This window comes from Euleptes europaea, chromosome 4 (assembly GCF_029931775.1).
Source record: "Euleptes europaea isolate rEulEur1 chromosome 4, rEulEur1.hap1, whole genome shotgun sequence".
Lineage (NCBI taxonomy): Eukaryota > Metazoa > Chordata > Lepidosauria > Squamata > Sphaerodactylidae > Euleptes > Euleptes europaea.
The window spans coordinates 52,892,562-52,913,086 of record NC_079315.1 but is presented as its reverse complement, the minus strand read 5'-3'; the positions used below and the strand labels follow the sequence as shown (position 1 = coordinate 52,913,086).

General features: G+C 44.7%; 1 protein-coding gene across 1 annotated transcript in view; it reads left to right on the top strand.

Annotated features, from left to right (window-relative positions):
- The first annotated feature begins 10,734 nt into the window (after positions 1-10,734).
- The window catches only part of LOC130476109 (guanine nucleotide-binding protein G(q) subunit alpha), a 126,904-nt gene continuing 117,113 nt past the window's right edge, over positions 10,735-20,525 (top strand). The window contains exon 1 of the mRNA XM_056847972.1: positions 10,735-10,923. Coding sequence (XP_056703950.1) covers positions 10,788-10,923 — 136 coding nt within the window. The 5' untranslated portion in view covers positions 10,735-10,787. The remainder of the gene's footprint in view (positions 10,924-20,525) is intronic.

Sequence of the window (20,525 nt, the reverse complement as noted above, 5' to 3'; positions counted from 1 at the left end):
AGTTTCTGACCTCTAGTCATTATATCTGCTGAGAGAGACTGATTGGGGAGCTGCATTTTCTGGTTTCTGCCCAGTTGTACCATGTGCCATCTCTAAAAGTCACATTGGGACTACAGTACCCAGTTATGTGAACTCTTGTCTCATTAAAATTTAAGGGCATTAAGCACACCTATTTTAACCCAAGTTGGCAACTTTTTCTCTCAGATATTTGACCAGTCTGACACATTTGCTTCTTTATTATTCTACAAAATGATCACATGTTATGGTAGGTAAAGCAATAAATCTTTATTGGACCAATTTATGTTGAGTGGGTATATGCAAAATTCTGAGCTGTGCAGAACTCTTTGTCAAGCAACACTTTCCCTTTTTTGGTAGCAACTTACAAGTTGTTTTGTTTATTTTTTAATGTTGGTGAAAGTGAAAGTTGCGATTGGGGCCTAAGAAGTGTTTTGTATGAAAAAGGAGAACAGTTAAAACAATCAGAACAGGGATAAGTGCACAATCTGAACATTTTTAGTGTAAGAATTATAAATCAGGAAAATTATTCTAGAAGCAGCAGAGCACTGAACAGTTTGATAAATGAAAGACTTCCAAAATATGCTCCCAGTATGTAGAAACACTTGCATGAAGCTGTATAGAGATGTGTACTATTTAAAATTCTTTTTATGGTAAGTGAATATGCAAGCAAGAAAGACAATAGTAAAAATAACTCCTTGGATACTTGTGATGTCTGCATCTTGCATCTTGCAGCTTCTGCTGTATTGTTATTCGCCTTGAGTTTGAGGAGATAAGGCAAGGTATAAATATTTTAAATAAATGGTTAAGGATGCAACCCAACCATCTGGAGAAATAAAAATCAAAACACCTTCCCTGTGACATGGAGAGTAAGGATGGGCACCTCACCAGGACTGGGTGGATTCTGTGACTACACACACAAAAGCAATGTCCACACATGCCCTTGGCATACAGAGAAACAGCCATGACAGGAACTACCTCAGTTTAGCACAGTGAGGCAACAGTGTCCCACCCTGGACATCTAGTGTTCTTCCTCACCTTTGTACACACACTGCTTACACCTAGAGTGTGTTAATGGTTGACATCTAGGGTGGCCAGGTCCCTCTTTGCCACCAGCGGGAGGTTTTTGGGGCAGTGCCTGAGGAGGGCGGAGTTTGGGGAGGGGAGGGACTTCAATGCCATAGAATCCAATTGCCAAAGCGGCCATTTTCTCCAGGTGAACTGATCTCTATCGGCTGGAGATCAGTTGTAATAGCAGGAGATCTCCAGCTAGTACCTGGAGGATGCTAAAGAAAAGACAGCACGTAGCTCTAATGCAAAAGTATCAAAACAGTGTATGCCAGCATCCCTGACTGACTTGGCCTGTTTGAAGTGGCTGCCAGCATCCCCACTGGTCTGGAGCAGATGCCACTGTGGTGGCAGATGCAAGGAGAGGCTCCAGGCCCATCTGTAGCTGCAGCACCAGGCTTAAGGTAGGTGGTGGGGGCCTGGAGTCGAGATGGGGTAGAGATGGGGGTGGCAGCCTCAGCAGGCGAGCCTGGAGCAACTCCTGGCTTATGGGCTCAGCGATGGAGGGGGAAATGAGATTTCACAAGACCCCACTTGTATTTCTAATTCTCAATATGGCTAAATCTATGGATACTCAAATCCAGAGAATGGAGCCACGAACAAACGAGATGAATCTTTCTACAAAACTGGAAAACACTCCAGATTAGCAGATAAATCTGACAATTTAAAAAATTGGAGGGGGGGGGGTAGCCCCCCAAATTAATTGGAAATAGCACCTGTAGCTTTAAAATATAAATGCCCTCAGTGGATGTTACTAGGCAACCACACAGTATTACCAGCTTTCAAGCCTTGGTTACTGTTAGTAAAAGGAAGGGTCAGGGCCCTTTCCAGGCTTATTTTGGCCTTTGAGAGCAGACTCATAGGGGCTAGGCACACCAGCAATGACAGGGCAACTTGGTACCACATGACTTGCATGACTCACCCAGGCTCAGCTGCTTGCTACTTTTCACCAGCAGTTATCCCGTGACAGTCAGTGTGGTATAGCGGTTTAGAGTTTCAGACTAGGATCTTGGAGACAGGATCATATCACCACTCTGTTGTGGAAGTTCACTCAAGCTCAAGGCTAGTTACACATTCTCAGCCTGATTGACCTCACATGATTGTTTTGAGGATAAAATGGAGGAGAGGAGAATGCTGTAAGCTGCTTGTGGTCCTCACTATGGAGTAAGGTAAGATGTAAATGAAGCAATTCATATAGCTGAAGATGGGTGGCAGATAAGAGACGCGTGGGGACAGAATAAAACAGGGATAGTTGTGTACATGTTGGTTGCCAGGAGAAGGGAAAGAGAAAATAGTGTGGAGAAGGGTATATCAGGGGAAATGAGGTGCTTCTGCACGTCCTTGTGAGTTTCTCACCATGCAACTGGGGGCTGACACAATAAAACTGGGCCATAGTTTTCCCAGGTAGAGGCTGCCAGGGGAAGGAAAGGAGAGAAAGCTAACAACTGGTGGGGGGGAATGAAGGTAGGTTTGCAGGTGGGTGTGAAGGAGAGAAGGAAGTAGGAAAAGGGGAGACATTATGGGGGCTTTCAGAAAAGGGAAAGTAAATAGTGGAGGAGGGAAAATGAGATCCCCCACACACAAGTCTTTGTGGGCCCCTGCTTGTTATCTAGTAATTATAGTTTCCCAAGTTGTGTTGGGCAGCTCTTTGCAGAGTGCATTGCAGTAATCTGGCTTCTAAATTACATGGATCAGAGTGGCAAGGTCGGATGAGTCCAAAAGGGGAACCAATCTAGAGGCTAAATCTAGATGACAGAAAGCAGTAGAAACTGTTTTCCCGACAACAAGGCCAGATCCAGGAGAGCTCCCAAACTTCTAACACAACAGTTCTAAAAAGAAACTGTCTAAATCAGGCAAACAATCCCCTCCCAGATATCAGTGTTATCAACTAGCATTAGTTCTGTCTTGTCTGGATTCCCTTACAGCAATTTGTTCCCTTACAGCAATTTGATCAAAATGATCAGGGGACTAGAGCAACTGCCCTATGAGGAGCAGTTAAAACGCTTAAGGCTGTTTAGCTTAGAAAAAAGGTGGTTAAGGGGAGATATGATAGAGGTCTATAAAATTATGCATGATGAGGTGAGAGTGGACAGGGAGAAGCTTTCCTCTCTCATAATACTAGAATGAACAGTCATATGCTGAAGCTGGAGGGTGAGAGAAACAGATAAAAGAAAGTATTTCTTCACACAATGCAAAGTTAAATTGTGGAACTCCCTGCCCCAGGATGTGGTGATGGCTACCAAACTGGAAGACTTTAAGAGGGGAGCGGACATGTTCATGGAGGATAGGGCTATCCATGGTTACTAACCAAAACGAATACTAGTCATGATGCGTACCTATTCTCTCCAATATCAGAGGAGCATGCCTATTATATTAGGTGCTGTGGAACACAGGCAGGATGCTATTGCAGTCTTGTTTGTGGGCTTCCTAGAGGCACCTGTTGGCCACTGTGTGAACAGACTGCTGGACTTGATGGGCCTTGGTCTGATCCAGCATGGGTTTTCTTATGTCCTTATGTCTGTGGCATAATGACAGCTGAGAATCTAAGGAAAGCTTTACCAGGGCTTTACTAATCATATTAAAACATGGTACCTTGTTCCTAAACACATTTCTTTGGAATTAAGTCCCATTCACTTTAGTGGAATTTAATTCTAAGTAAGCCTACTTGGAATTGGAGGTAGTGTGAGATTTCTGACCTGTCCCAAACTTGAACTTAATTGTCAAAAATCCTCAGCTAGAATCCTACAGTGGTGCATGAGTTTCACTTTGACATGAACACCAGATGTTTGAGATTAAGAGTTTAGCATGATATAGTCAGAATGCCACTGAAATCAACTGAGTAAGCACAAATTTAATATAGAAACGAGATCAGAATAAGGCCCAGAATGCCTATAAATGTGAAAATGTTGTAGTGTAAGAAATTTCACCCGAGGACTTTTTTGTTGTTAATAATTATGGTTTAAATACAGTCCTCTCTAGCATGAGTTGTCTTGTTTATTATAATAAGGCTAGACTTAATGGTATTACTCACATTTGTAAGTGTCTATCAGATAGCAAATGTATGCAAGATTTCTCAAACAAGAGACAGCAGAGCGACATATTGAACAACACTTTCAAAAATGTAAGATGCCAGTGCCATGTAGAAATGTATGTCATAAGAATGAAGAAAAATGTTAAGCTTTATTATGCTTAATAGTATGATGCACTATAAGAGTCTACTTCATCAGATATGTGAAATGTTAGCCTTGGTATGAGTATGTGTGATGAATAGTGATTGCTATACACATACACCAGAGGCGTGTGTGTGTATATGTGTGTGTATATATATATATATATATATATATATATATATATATATATATACACACACACACACACACACACACATACATACATACATACATACACACGGTATATAGTGGTCTGTTATTTAAAATGTAATAGTTCTTAATAACTGAGGAAGGATTCTACATAAAATATGCTTTCATAAAGATGACAAATCGCATGACCTCAGCTGTGCAACAACAACAAAAAACACCAGAGAAAAGCACTGGTCTCATGAAAATTCTATGGTTCTACTCAGAGCATTCTAAAGATTGGAGGAAATGCTGAAAGGAAATCCCAAGAGTTAACGTATTCAAAAGCAAGGTGTCAGGTATGTCATAGGAAAAGTACCAGATAATCTGTTATCTCTTAGCTTCTTAAAAATGAGATAACACAGGGGCTCACTATTAACAGGCCATAAAATGCTCATACAGTCCAGTGCTTTTTATTTGCAAAAGTCTCAATGACTAATGTGATCTTTACTTCTCAGTGAATGAATTAGGGCAGTAGCCCTAATCAGGAGTTATTTGCTGAAAAGCAACTAGTGAATTGTTTCTTTAAAATAAACCCCATGCTATAACATACCAACAGTCTCAAAGAAACCCAGCACTTTATCCAAACGTTAGCTGTCATTTTCTCTCTGATCATGCATACCAAACCCAGATCATTAAACTAAACTAAAATAACTCCAGCACACAATCTACAATCCACAAATACGCCAAACCTACCTGAGAAAGTCTGAAGAAAAATTATCTTTTTTGCATACCTGAGTCCTGTTTCACCTAAATTGATAATAAGTGGAAATAGCAGGAAATATATATGCATGTTTTTAATCAGTAAGGGCAAAAGACCAAGTGAGAATTAAAGCTGAATGAAAAAAGAGGAAGAATTACAGCCTCAGCAGCATTAACTTACAGTTTTATTGTTAACACCAAGTTTAAGAGGTTGAAAAGGTAAAGATCGCCCACACTACTTCCTACAGGCATTCTATTCACACTTCAAACAGAAGCAAGGGCTGCTTGAAGCAGGGGGTTCTGGGTAGGAAGTTCTGTAATATGACATTACATCAGTATATTGATACTGACATTATACACAGAGAATATAGACTGACCATAACTGTCGTACAGTTCGATTAAAACAAAGTTTGGCCAAACAGAAGTCCCCCAGCACTACCTTCTGAAGCCTCCCTTCAAGGAAGAAGCAAAAGCAATGCAATGCTGGACCTTCCAGCTGCATCCTGAACAGGCAGTCCAGAAAGATACCATGATCAGTACTGGAAGCACAGACATAAACCATATTTGGGAATAAAATAAATGGGGAAATGTTGAACTGGATTGACTGCTCAGAAATACCCTTTAATGCAAGTACTGCGAGTACCATGTTGGTCTAAAGAAAAAACCCCAAACAAAAGCTACATAATTCCTTTTATTGAGACCAACAAAATATTACAGAATAGTGGGAGGGACCCCCTCTTGGATGCACGCCTTAACGAGGTGAGGGGGTTTGTGTGTGTCAGTGAAGCTCAGAGCAATACTGTAAGGGATCTAGACTCTATCAAGGGGCTAAACCCCTAGCAGAGTCACTCAATTTTACCCTGGTGGTCCCTTCCAACTCTATGATTCTAAGGAGGAATGGGCAAAGATGAGACACTAGACTAAGATGAACCTTCTTCAGGGATCAACAGCCACATCAGCAGAAGATCACAGACAGTTCCAATGATGATGGGGGCAGAGGAATCCTTGAACAGTAGCTACTGGGCAGCAGCAATAGTGGAAGGTGACACTGGCGGAGGATCTTTTGGCAGTGCCACTTCAGCTAACCCTGGTTAGTACTGTGCAGCAGAAGGCAATGGTAAACCTCGTCAGACCATCTCTTACCTCAAAAACCCTATGATGAGACAATCCAAAATGAAAAAAGATACAGTGCTGGAAGATGGAACCTCAGTTCGGATGGCGCAACTGGCTACTGGGGAAGAGCTGAGGACAACTACGACTACCGCTATTCTTAATGATGCAACTGGACTAAAGCCAAAAGGATATTTAGTTGTTGATGTGAATGGATACAAAAGGAAAGTCCAAAGCTTTTTGACACACATAATAGGAACATGGAATGTGAGAAGTATGATAAAGGTAAGATTGAAATAATAAAACAAGAAATGGACCATTTAAACATTGCAATCCTGGGAGTGAGTGAACCAAAAGTAGATTGGATTAGGACATTTTCAGTCAGAAAATTACAAAGTGTTGTACTCTGGAAATGACAAATGGCGAAGAAACAGAGTTGCTCTAATAGTGAGCTGAAATGTAGCACAGGCAGTCAGGTTACAAGGAAAAGTCTGAATGAATAATATCCCAAAAATGTAGGTCCGCCACTGATGGTAAGTACCAGGAAAGGTGTCAACAGGTGCCATGGTACTCTGAGTGCCACACTGGAGATCCCTGGTCTATATGATGAGATTTTGTACAGATCCTTCTCAGGTTTTAATCTGCCCAAGTCATTGTAGGTCCAATATCATAAAATATTTAAATAAATATGGGACCAGTTCTTCAACAAAAGTAGAATAGAACTCGTTCACCAAAACATCAGGTTCTGAAGTTTTCCATTTTCACACTTTTATTCCTAATTTGACTTCTATGTAAATATGCTTTTCTTTAAATTTTCAGTGTTCATCTGAGATATCTGGTACCTTAACTTGGCTAAAAAAAAATCCTTAATCTTTGTGTGTGTGTGTGTGTGTGTGTGTGTGTATCGACTGACTCCACTGTTTATAACTGGCAAAGAAAGTTTTAAACTCTTCCACAGTTAATTCTTCTGAGCTCGAGATTTCTCCTGAAACTTTCAAATTTTGACGACTTTGGTTCTCCATATGCTTGTGGGGCTGCCGCTTTCCCCATCCTTGATCCGTTCCTTCTGTCGTTGCCCTTGGTAGGTGGGTGGGCCAACAAGTGCTCATTGGAAAGTAAGTGTGTTTCACCACCTTGTTCCTTCCTCTCCTTGTGACCAGCAAACTCACTTCCAGCATCAGGTCATACCTTCCGCCCCAGCCTGCCTCTTGATTCTCCTTATAAAGGCCCTCTGGGCTGCTTCACCTCTGGACCTTCCTTCCTGCCTCCTAGCTACCCTCTTAGCCTTATGCCCCAGTCCAATGCAGGAAGTCCCATTACCCCTGGGGGTGCAGTTGTTGCCTCCCTCCTCTGCCCTGTCTGCTATAGGCCTTGCTGCTCTTCTGGCAGCTCTGATGCTAGCTTTGGGGCCCAACACAGCTCCTTCTGGGCTTGGTTGGATCCTGCTAGACCTGAACTCCATCAGTTGTCACCGCCCAGACATCAGTAGCCAATGGCCAGTCTGGGGGGGGGGTGAGCCCAGGGGTACTGGTGCCAAAGTGCTTCTTCCTGGCCTCCCACCCTGTGACTGCTGCACCATGCCTGGGGGAACCTTTCCCAGTAACAGCATCAGGAATGTGGAGGTCTCCTGCCAGTCCTGATTGCTCAGCCCATGTCCAGGTGAGTCGGGCTTGGGCACATCCTCCACGAAGGTCAATGTATATTTGCTAAGAGCTGACTCCTGGGTTTGTTTCCATAACTGAACAAAGTCTGTTTTCCTTTTAAAAGAACTGGCTGCTATATATGCATCATTTAATTTTACCCTATTTTGCAGTATATCTAACTCCTTTAAAACTTGCTCTCTTATATATTTTTCTAACTTGATTGTTTTATTTCTCACTTCATTTCACACTTTATTACATTTGTAAAAGCATTTGTAAAGAGCTTAAAAATTCTCCCAGACCATACTAAAATGAATTTCACCTCTATCACAGATCTCAAAGTACTGATGTATTTCCATTTTCAGTTTTGATACTACTTTAACCTTTAGTAACAACCCTACATTTTTGTTTAAAATTGATATTTATCTTGAAGTCAACTAAGATAGGTACACGGTCAGCAAATATCATTAGGCTGGTCCTGGACTCCCTTACCATATTTATTGACATAAATGAAAACAACGTATAAACTATATTTGACAAGGGGTTCCTAGAATGCCTTTCCGAAGTTGAAAAAATGTTGAGGACATTCCAAAGCTCAGCTTTCTTCAGCCATGTCTGTAATTTGGAAGGGGGGGGGGGAACTACATTAGTATGAATGTTCCTCATGTGTCCAATTGAGTATCAGATATACTGTCCCAGAACACTTATGGTTCTCCCAGGGATTGTCATTCCACTCTGGCGGCTGTCATTCCAGTCTCAGAGCAGCCTATCATGGCCCTGAGACCGTCATTCTAGTCAGGGAGTTGTCATTCCAGGCCCAGAGCAGGTCTCTGTCAATGTCTTCCACGTTTTTTGTTGCAACTTTCGTTTGCTGTGATGCAGCTCAATGGAACTCATACAAGTCAACTGGCATTCCTGGCGCCTATTAAATCCACGGGGCCTTTAGGCATCTCCCTTTGTTCCCAGCGGGCATTCCTGTCGCTCCTTTTAAGTGTGTGTGTGTGTGTGTGTGTGAAGTGCCGTCAAGTCGCTTCCGACTCACGGCGACCCTATGAATGAAAGTCCTCCAAAATGTCCTATCTTTGACAGCCTTGCTCAGATCCTGCAAATGGAAGGCCGTGGCTTCCTTTATTGAGTCAATCCATCTCTTGTTGGGTCTTCCTCTTTTCCTGTTGCCCTCCACTTTTCCTAGCAAGCCTGTCTTTTCCAGTGACTCTTGTCGTCTCATGACGTGACCAAAATACGACAGCCTCAGTTTAGTCATTTTAGCTTCTAGGCTTGATTTGATCTATAACCCATTGATTTGTTTTTTTGGCTGTCCACGGTATCCGTAACGCTCTCCTCCAACACCACATTTCGAAGGAATCTATTTTCTTCCTATCAGCTTTCTTCACCGTCCAGCTTTCACAGCCATACATAGTAACAGGGAATACGATGGCACGAATTAATCTAGTCTTGGTGGCCATCCCTATAACTCACGACCATTAGAGCCCAATACTTCCAGTGGTCCAGAAATTCCCAGTAAAGGGCCTCCATAAAGACCCCGCCCTTAGCGTGTCGCCCCCCCCCCCCAGCGACACTACCCTGGCTCTTGGAAGGGGTACCTAGGGGAAGGGTGTAACCCCGATGTTAACCCGGGCGGGGCAGCAGGCGCCTCCTACCGAGCCTCGGGAGGTAGCGAACGGCAACAGGCAGCTGCCCGCCTCCCATCGAGATCCTCCTGCAGCGGTGGTTTCGGCTCCACCCAAAAAGGCCGCGTTCCTTGCCGCCATTAAGGGGGGGGGGAACTGGCTTGATTTTTTCCCTCTGTTGTTGCAGCGCCGCAGTACAAAGCCCCTTTCGGTGGGTCTGAGGGTTTATTTTCCTGGGGTTTCATTTCGGGGAGAGGAGGGGGGGGGAATCGGAGAGCTAGGGAAACAGGAAAGGTCCGCCATATTTGTTTCCCCCCCCCTTTACCACGCCCGAACAGCTGAGCCGCTGAAACCAGGCTGGCTACATATCGCCTGTGCACCACAAGCCTTTCCTCCACACACACACACCCCACTCGCTCACCCCGTTCCTTACAGTGAGTTCAAGGCGGAACCGAGAAAGGAAGCGCCGCTCCCCCTGGCCGCCGCCGCCGCCTTCGAAGACAAGCAGGAAAACGAGCAAGGAAGACAAGGCCACCCTCTCGAGCTGGGGACGTTCATTTCCAAGCAGATCTGGAGAGCGAAGCTGACGCTTCCCCAGAGGCGACCGGAAAAGCCGGCAAAACCCCCCCCCACACACACACCTCCTCCCCCCCCCCGGGTGGAGAATACTGGGTTGCCTTCAGTCCAGGGCGGGGAGAGAAGCGAGCGGGGGAAATGCGCGCGTGGGGCGGGGGAGGGCGCCGTTGGAATCCGTTTTCCTGAGGCGGCGGCGGTTGAGGCGAGGAAGCCTGAGGGGGCCTTTTGGCGCGGCTGAGAGGGAAGAGGCCGGGGCGGTCTGCGGGCGGGGTGGTGGTGGAGGGGGGAAGGGGGCGTCTGCGCCAGCGTTGCGCTGCCTGTTCCGCGTTGGGGCTGCCGCTTCTCCTCCTCCTGTGGATGTTTCCATTTTGTTCGGTGCGTGATTGAAAGAAGAGGAGGAGTTGGAAGCAGCCAGTGTCGGACACAGGCTTGGGTGGGGAGGGGGGGGCTGTGTTAGCGGGGGGGGGGGCGCTTTGTGGATGTGTCCGAGTGTCTCCTGGCGGGTTCGCTTTTCCCGGGCTTTGCGGTTGTCCCCGGGCGTGGGGGCTCCTATCTGAGGAGGAGGAGAAGGGCTTTATTGTGTTCGTGGCTTTGTGGCTCGGTTTTGTGTGTGTGTGTGTGTGTGTGGTGTGCGCGCGCTGTGCGTTTCGGAGTGGGGGCGGGGGTTGTGCCTGAACCAGTTCGGAAGAATGACTCTGGAGTCCATCATGGCGTGCTGCCTGAGCGAGGAAGCGAAGGAAGCCAGGCGGATCAACGATGAGATTGAGAGGCAGCTGCGCCGGGACAAGCGGGATTCCCGCCGAGAGCTCAAGCTGCTGCTGTTGGGTAAGTCCTGGCCGGCGGCGCCCTTCGCCCTAACCGGGGGCAGCTGCTTTTAGCGCCCCCACCCCCCACCCCCCAGCCCAGCCCAGCCCAAAAGGTTCGGGGGCGTATATGTGTGTGCGCGCGCGCAGGGGATTCTCTGTATGCGCACAGTCCAAAGACAACCGCCGTTGTTTTTTATACCCCTGTGCATGATGAAAAGAAGCGTGCATTTGGGGTTTGTTGTTCTCTACGGTTATGCACAGTGGGGGCAATACACTAGCTAACCGCTGCTGTAGGGAATCAGATCATGATGGTGGTGAAGGTGTGTGCAGAGGGAGGAGACGGTTCAAACTCGAGATCCCTCCCCCTTTTCCCCCCCTTCCTTTCTTTCTTTCCTTTCTTTCTTTCATTGCCAGCTCCGTTATGGTCTTCGTTGCAGTGGGGATGGAGAAAGGGCGTGCTAGCGCCCTGGGGCCCTTGCCCACATCCATTTTCGTACCGTCTCCTTCCATTGCACTTGATTGCGTCTGCCTGAGCAAACAGATGGATGTAGCGGAGCGAATGGCTGTTTCTGGCTCCTTGTGGGTGGCTTCGCGTGGAGTGGACACTTGCCGAAAAGGGAGAGGAAGGGGGTGGGTGAAAGGGAGGGCGAAGAGAGATCCAGACGGTGATGGATGTCAAATGCGTTTTTGAGGTGGGAAGGCTAGGAGGGAAGAAAACCACAAGGCTGAAGGGGAGGGAAGAGAGGAGCAGGGGGAGTTGCCTTCTAGGACTGATGGTGACAGGATTTAATGTCTGCATTGCTCTGTGCACCTCAGGAAGACTTGTATGCGTGCTCTGTAGGTGTGACTTGGGTGTATGTGTGTGTTAAGATACAAGTGGGGAGAATGCCTAGCTCTGCATCCAGTGGCAGGTGAAAGGCAAATCTGTGCTTGAGGATGACAGTCCTTCAGGATCCTCCCACTGGATGTGAAATGTGCCCTACTCTCATTTAAGGGGTTGCCAGATAGGAATAACCACAATAAGAGACACTGTGGGTCCATACTGCGCCTTCTAACAGGTGCTGTATAGTGTCAAAATAGAGAATGCTGTATATTCTGTGAAGGGTTGCCAACTCTGGGTTGGGAAATTCCTGGAGAATTGGGGGTGGAGCCTGGGGATGGTAGAATTTGGGGAGGGATCTCTGCTGGGTATAGTGCTATAGAGTCATTGCCAAAGCTGCCATTTCCTTCAGGGGGACTGGTATCTGTTGTCTGGGGACAACATTTTGTAATGGGATCAATCATTTGTAATTCTGGGAGATCTCCAGTCCATACCTGGAAGTTGGCAACCCTAGTTCTGTGCTATATGTTCATGTTTATTCTCCCCCCCCCCCCAACCCGGTCCGCCAAAATTAAATGTGCTGTATATTTTTTTAAAAAATGGAAACACTATTACCATGATATTTTTATTCTGCTAGGTAAATTCCAGGAACATCCTCCCTGATTCGTATGACCAAAGTTGGTTTCCAGTTCCCTATTTGCAGTTACTGGTTCCAAATGCTACATTGCATTTACAAATATTGATATAGTTAAGCAGTTATGTAGTCAACATATGCTGTACACCAGGACTACCTCAACTCAGAAATCCCTGGAAACAGGAGAAGCAAGGGTCATAGACTGGTACCCAGTTCAGTGCTTAGTCTTGTTGCTGAAGTATCTGAGGATGCTGTACCACAAAACCAGTTTTGGACCACATCCACTCATTCATCCCTGAAATCAGAAAGTGGTGCCTGGCAAAGTGCCATACATTGGTGGTGATGGAAAGCGTTGTCAAGTCGCAGCCAACCTATGGTGACCCTGTAGGCACAAGACTAACAGAGGTGGTTTGCTATTGCCTTCCTCTGTATAGCAATCCTGGGTTTCCTTGATGGTTGCCATCCAAATACTAGCCAGGACCACCCTGCTTAGCTTCTGAGATTTGATGAGATCATGGTACTCATCTCAAACTCTATTTTTTGCACAGAATGCTCCACCGCTGCCGCCACCCCCATAATTCCATTGAATTGGGTTGTATTGCTAAGTATTTGGAAAATAAGGAACTTCAGCTAGTGCACATCAAAAAAAGCTTTGAACCATGCCAGGTCATATATGCCCAGAACCTGGAAACTATGCTTTGTAAGGTGCCATACAGTAGTAGCTGGACGAAAGCCTGGCTTTTATGCAAAGCATTCCAAAGCAGCATGTCTTCAGCAATCCCATTTGATTGTATTGCTAAGTGACAGAACAATAAGAATCTGAGGATGCTTCACCTCAGATTGAGTTGGTCCAAAAACTCTGCAAAGTAACTAAAGAATAAGGAACTAAGAATTATTGGGCCACAAAATAAGCTTTGTGCCACCTCTGATTCCGGAGTTGAGAGCACTGAGGTGGTTCAAAGTTTATGCAGAGATTATCATTGTGTGCTATTGGGCCGCAGAAAAGGGAATTGGGAATCAACTCAGCATCACCTAACAGTGTACTTTACTGCATAGCTTAAATCAAAGGGGAAAGGTTGTGCCTAGAAATAACATGGCCTGAAAAATGTTTGTAGGAAAGATGTGGTGTTATAAAACTGATTACCAGATGTAAAAAATTCACTGTTTTATTGAACCCCACCTTTGCTTTGCACGTAAAATTAATAGTTCAATTTATAACACAACTTGCTTTAAAATAAACTAACTGTAGAGAGAACTTCAAACTTGCATACATTCTATGCAATCACTAAATGTATCTATTTTTTCTGTTTTGTGAGTAGGTGGGTTGAGGACATGAGTAGAAAACTATGGTACTAACGGGAAACGATCTTTGTAGTTGAGTTATATAAGGGAGGTGGACTAGAAAATAAATATGTAGAATGTGTTCATTGTTGTATATAAGGCGACTGAGCTAGACTATTCAGGTATTTCAAGTATATTTCTATAGTGTTGGGTTTGCATTACAATGTACAGTATTGCTCCACTTTGCTTTATTAAGACAATAATCCTATACAGTTCCCTCAAACTGGAGTGAAAGTAAATGTCCTGAAAGTGTAGATTTGGAAATTTAGCAACTTCCCTTAGTTTCTGTACACAAACTGTTCCGTTTACTTGCAACGCAATTCATTCATACATGTGTATGTGTGACTGATAACAGGATCAGATCTGTTCCGATCTCGCATTAGATCATGAGTAACAGTTAGATATATAAAGACGTATTTTGTGAAAAAAGGAATTTTTAGTTGTTCAACTCACTCCATGTAGTAATGCTATGCTAGGATGCTTCCATACTGGGATTTCCCCCCTCATGGAACACAGGAGGCCCACAGGAGAGCCAGTGTGGTATAGTGGATAGAGTGGTGAACTAGGATCTTAGGTGACTCGGATTCGAATCCCCACTTCTACCATGGAAGCTCTCTGGGTGACTTTGGGCCTGTCTCACACACTCTCAGCTTGACCTACTTCACAGGATTGTTGCTGTGAGAAAGTGGGGGAGGGTAGAACGATGTCCTAAACTGCTTTGAATCCCAACTATGGGAAGGAAAGCAGGATATAAATAAATGTGGTGCATGCAGATTAAAGGAGACTGTCCCCATGACACCATGCTTATTCTGAGCATGATTCATGTGCTTTTCAGGGCTTTTCACTTTAAAACAGATCAAAATAAGTTTCCTTTGATGATTCAAAGGGTGAACTTTGGAGTAGTGGTGGTGAGCAGCCTGGAGACTGGGCATGTGGATGCCATGCCGAAGCCATTTGCTGCTGTGGCACGGCCTGTGTAGATGCAACCTTAGTTTAGATTTATTTATTTATTGCTTTCAAGTTGCTGCCAACTTATGGCAACCCTGTAGGGTTTTCAAGGCAAGAGATATTCAGAGGTGATTTGCCATTGTCTGCCTCTGTGTAGTGACTCTGATATTCCTTGGTGGTCTCCCATCCAAATAATGACCAGAGCTGACCCTGTTAGCTTCTGAGATGTGATGAAATTGGGCTAACCTGGGCTATCCAGGTCAGGGCAGAATTGTATTAATGTGGCTTAATTTAAAATTAAAAAATAGTATGCAACTGCGTGTCAATATACAGTGAGGGAAAAAAGTATTTGATCCCCTGCTGAATTTGCCCGTTTGCCCTCTGACGAAGAAATGACCAGTCCATAATTTTAATGGTAGGTCTATTGTAGCTGTGAGAGACAGAATAACAACAGGAAAAACCCCAGAAACCCAGAAGACAAAAGTCAGAGATTGATGTGCGTTATAATGAGTGAAATAAGTATTTGATCCCCTATCAACCAGCCAGATTCGATCCCCTATCAACTAGCCAGAGGTCAGGCTACCTGGTATCTTCACTGTATGTAACGAGCTGAGATTAGAAGCACATGCTGTAAGGGAGAGGTCTTGCCTGTAATCCCAGCTCGTTACAGTACCTGTACAAAAGACACCTGTCGACAGAAGCAGTCAATCCATCAGATTCCAAACTAGCCACCATGACCAAGACCAAAGAGCTGTCCAAGGATGTCAGGGACAAGATTGTAGACCTGCACAAGGCTGGACTGGGCTATAAGATTATTGCCAAGCACCTTGGTGAGAAGGTGACAACAGTTGGTGCAATAATTCGCAAATGGAGAAAACACAAAATAACTGTCAACCTCCCTCGTTCTGGGGCTCCATGCAAGATCTCATCTCGTGGAGTTGCAATGATCATGAGAACGGTGATGAAGCAGCCCAGAACTACACGGGGGGAACTTGTCAGTGATCTCAGGGCAGCTGGGACCATAGTCACCATGAAAACAGTTGGTAACACACTACGCCGTGAAGGACTGAGATCTTGCAGAGCCCGCAAGGTCCCCTTGCTCAAGACAGCACATGTACAGGCCTGTCTGCAGTTTGCCAATGCACATCTGAATGACCCAGAGGAGAACTGGGTGAAAGTGTTGTGGTCAGATGAGACCAAAATCGAGCTCTTTGGCATCAACTCAACTCGCCATGTTTGGAGGAGGAGGAATGCTGCCTAAGACCCAAAGAACACCATCCCCACCGTCAAACATGGAGGGGGACATATTATGCTTTGGGGGTGTTTTTCTACTAAGGGGACAGGACACCTTCACCACATCGAAGGGATGATGGACGGGATCATGTATCGTCAAATCTTGGGTGAGCACCTCCTTCCCTCAGCCAGGACATTGAAAATGGGTCGAGGATGGGTATTCCAGCATGACAATGACCCAAAACACACGGCCAAGGCAACAAAGGAGTGGCTCAAGAAGAAGCACATTAAGGTCCTGGAGTGGCCTAGCCAGTCTCCAGATCTTAATCCCATCGAAAATCTGTGGAGGGAGCTGAAGGTTCAAGTAGCTACACATCAGCCTTGAAATCTTACTGACTTGGAGAGGATCTGCAAAGAGGAGTGGGACAAAATACCTCCTGAGATGTGTGCAAACCTGGTGGCCACCTACAAGAAATGTCTGACCTCTGTAATTGCCAACAAGGGTTTTACCACCAAGTACTAAGTCATCTTTTGCAAAGGGATCAAATACTTATTTCACTCATTATAATGCACATCAATCTCTGACTTTTGTCTTCTGGGTTTCTGGGGGTTTTCCTGTTATTCTGTCTCTCACAGCTACAATAGACGACAAACCGACAACTCCGCCGATTCTTCCACCCTTCACAGACAACGAGGGGAGCTGAGGGAGGGGGCAGGCTCCCAGTGGAACAGCCGGCCGGGAAAGAGGCGCGGGCAGCTGGGGAAGCAGGAGGCGGGGCAGGGAAACAGCCCGGCGCACCCCGCCTAACAGCTGGGCAGGCGGAGTCCCGCCAGCCTCGAAATGGCCCAGCGCGAGGCGGAGCCTGCCTCTGCCCCCCCCTTGCAGCAGCAGCCTGGGCGGCTGGCCGCCGCCTCTGATCCCTCCCCGCTGGAGAGAGAGAGAGAGAGGAGGGGAGGCCGGGGGAGGGGGGCGCCGCCTCCCGCTCGCCTGCTGGCTCCTCCTGCCTGGGGCGTTCTGGAGCCCGGTGGGAGCACAGCGCCTCTGCCTGGCTGGGCACGGGGATGCGGAGGAGCCGCATCAGCCGACGGACGGGGGTGTGGGGAGGCAGGGAGCCGCATGTGGCTCGGGAGCCGCGGTTTGCCGACCGCTGACCTAGAGCTTGCACAGGGGACTAACCCTTTTAACAAGCAATGGCCACCAATGATTCTTAGGATTATCTCCTGCTGTATGGTGTCATAGCTGCAATATTTTGTACTGTGCTGCCATTTAGAGGCCCTACCTAGTTGTTGCTACTTCCGATATGCTTCTACAAGCAAGTATAGGGAAGCTCTCACAAGTCCCTAGGTGAAAGCTTAGTCCATCACAGTTTAAGCCCATCTGAAAAGCTGCCCAAAATGAAAGAGAGCCTCCTTCCTGTCCTGGAAATTTATAATCTATTTGATGGCACTTAACACACACAGTCCCACCTAGGGATCATTTGGATCTTCCTTTTCCAAAAGGAACAGTTTACTTTATAGACATTTGGCTGTTAGTAATCTCTGTCCTCTGTCAGTGTAACTGGGCCGTAGGATGTGAATTAGTAGCCATTGTCCTGCTTTGGCCAGTGCCATTAGCTGCATGCTCTGTCCTGGGAGCTTGATAGCTCCTTGTCCCCTCTTCCCCCCTTTCCGCCTGTTATGAGTTTACAGCTGGATTCCTGTACATGATGGACAGAATGTAGTCACAATGAAGGCAATATTGGGGTGAAATTTTGGGTGGAGAGCATTTATCCACAGGTGTTTTGCTAAATTCTTAGGCCAAGACATCAGATTAAATAGATGAACAATCACAGTCCACCACGTACTTCTGTTGAACCGTCTGTGTTCATTTCAGTGGTATGTTCATTGGACTTTCTATCCAAACTGCGTTGAAATGAATCACTTGCTCAGCCATAGTGCTCAGAAGATTAAGACCATTGTCAGCAAATTGGTAATTACACAAATGTAAGTTGTTTATCTCCAATGAGTAACAGACAAATTTAGGATTGTATAATAGGCTACTTTAAAGACAAATGAACCTCATCGAGGTTAATGACCCTCTTGTCAGAAAGAAGCAAGGCCTAAGAGAATTAGAAATCTAAGTTCCAAAAGGCTAGCCCATATCAGTCTGTTATAGTGTAAATTAATCACAATCTTGTGGTATTTTAAGGATGTAACACCTTTTTATTCTAGTATAAACTGGCATGCCCAAACATCTGAGGAATTGGGCTGTTGAACTCAGAAGCTTATGCTGGAATAAAAACGTGTTGGCCTTTAAGATGCCACAAGATTCCTGTTTGTTTTAGAGTTCTATGGTGTGAGAAATATTTTTTCCCTTTTGGTGTATTCTTCCTTATATCCAACAACATTTTAGATTCAAGAGAATTTGCTGTTCAGATGCAGTGGGATTTGTATCAAAAATAAATATATTTAGGATTGGGATATAGAGTGGTCATCTTTATTATGTTTAAGTGGGGATGAACTCCTTGGGACTTAATGGAAGTTACCTCAGACCAGTTGTGTTTGAGATCAGGGCGATGCTTCCAAACACATATTTGCATTGATACTACTTGCCTCTCAAGTTTCATCAGCTTTTGGCCAAAAAGGTACAATTGCTTATTTTTTCATAGGTACACCTTAAAATGCCTATAATACATTCCATTATAACAAACACATTGTGCAATCCTTGGAAAGGTTACTTTAGAGGAAGGTCTTTATTTGACGGCAAGTAAATCGATGGATAAGTAATTATGTCTATGTGATCAAAGGGTGCAGAACAATGATAGGGGAGTACCTGATGCTGTAGCATTCTTAAAACTAAATGGCTACAGATCTGCTAAGTGACTCTATGGAAGATTATTGGGATTCCATGTAAGATGATACAAATATAAGAAATTGAATATTTTCTATAGCAGACTTGTAAATGGCTACAAGCTCATGGGTGAATAAAAGTGTATTTCAGTGAGTAGGCAGGACCATTTATAAAAATGGTTTTCCTTTCTTTTAGTTTGCAAATAACTAATAAATATATATTAACAGGCAAACCAGTAATACATTTTGTAGATAGTAATGCTTGTGATTTTGCAAGCAATGGTCTTTATATTCTGGTGGTGGAAAGTGCTGTCAGGTTTAGCCGACATGGTGAGCACATAGGGTTTTCAAGACGAGATGAACAGAGTTGCCTGCTTTGCATAGCAATCCTTGACTTCCTTGGTGGTCTCCCATTGAAGTACTAACCAGTGGCAACTCTGCTGAGCTTCCAAGATCTAATGATATTGGGCTAGGCTGGGCCTGTTTATTCTAGTATTAAACTATTGTCTTCTCTGCATTTTGGATGTAAGTAGTCGGCAAAAAACAAAACCTTGTAACCCCTGAGTAAACTACTTTCATTTTCTTATGGTATCAGCCAAAACAGGTAGCACCTTCAATTACTGTGTGAGCAGTGTACACAGTTTTAACTGTAGTGACACTTCTTTCATTTGACTTTTCTTTGCATATTTATCAATGTATTGGACTTACAAGCATTTTAAATTTAATTTTCATTTTGTTTGTGAAATTTATGGGAATGGGCCTAGTAAATCAATAGTCGGTCCCCCCATCTCCATATAGTAATTTTAAAAAGGTAAAGGTAAAGGTCCCCTGTGCAAGCACTGGGTCATTCCTGACCCATGGGGTTATGTCACATCCTGACGTTTCCAAGGCAGACTTTGTTTGTGGGGTGGTTTGCCAGTGCCTTCCCCAGTCATCTTCCCTTTACCCCCAGCAAGCTGGGTACTCATTTCACCGACCTCGGAAGGATGGAAGGCTGAGTCAACCTTGAGCCGGCTACCTGAAACCGACTTCCGTCGGGATCAAACTCAGGTCGTGAGCAGAGTTTGGACTGCAGTACTGCAGCTTAACACTCTGCGCCATGGGGCTCCTGATAGTAATTTTAGTACTTCTTTTTTATGGATTATTAACCAATTACATCAAAACAAAAAAGAGCAAGTACAAAATAATCATGCTTCCATGTTTCAAATACTCATCTTATTTGTACTTCCTTATTACAAAATTTCTAACAATACAAAAACATATTGCATCTCTCCCAGAATTATTTCAGTGTCTTGGAGAATTGAGTGCCACAGTCTTTACATAGCCTCAGTTCTTCGTAAGTCTAATTAAAATATATAATTCTTTGAATTTGTATGACCAATCCTGCTTACTCGGTAACATATCATGTTCCTGTAATTTGGAATATGACAGTCAAGCTACAGCGAATGGGTTGAGAATAATAACCTGTAATCCTGTAAGGATCCTTGAAACATAATTTAGTAATATAATCTCCGGGATATGAAGTACTTTGACTCCCAAACCTTTTGCTATAAGTTGTGACACCATTTTCCAGATATTGTGAGTGTATTCAAATAACCACCACATATGAAAGAGGCTAGCTTTATCAACTTTACACACCAAGACTTTTTGTCTAAAGTATTATAAATTCTGGCTTGTCTCCAGGGAGAGAGATGCCACTAGTTAGGTCATTTTCATTATATTGTCTCTAAACAGAAGACTAACCCAGAAAGAGAAACCATATGACAACGCAAATATCTGTGTTTTATTTTCCAATTAATAGACTACATCTTTATGC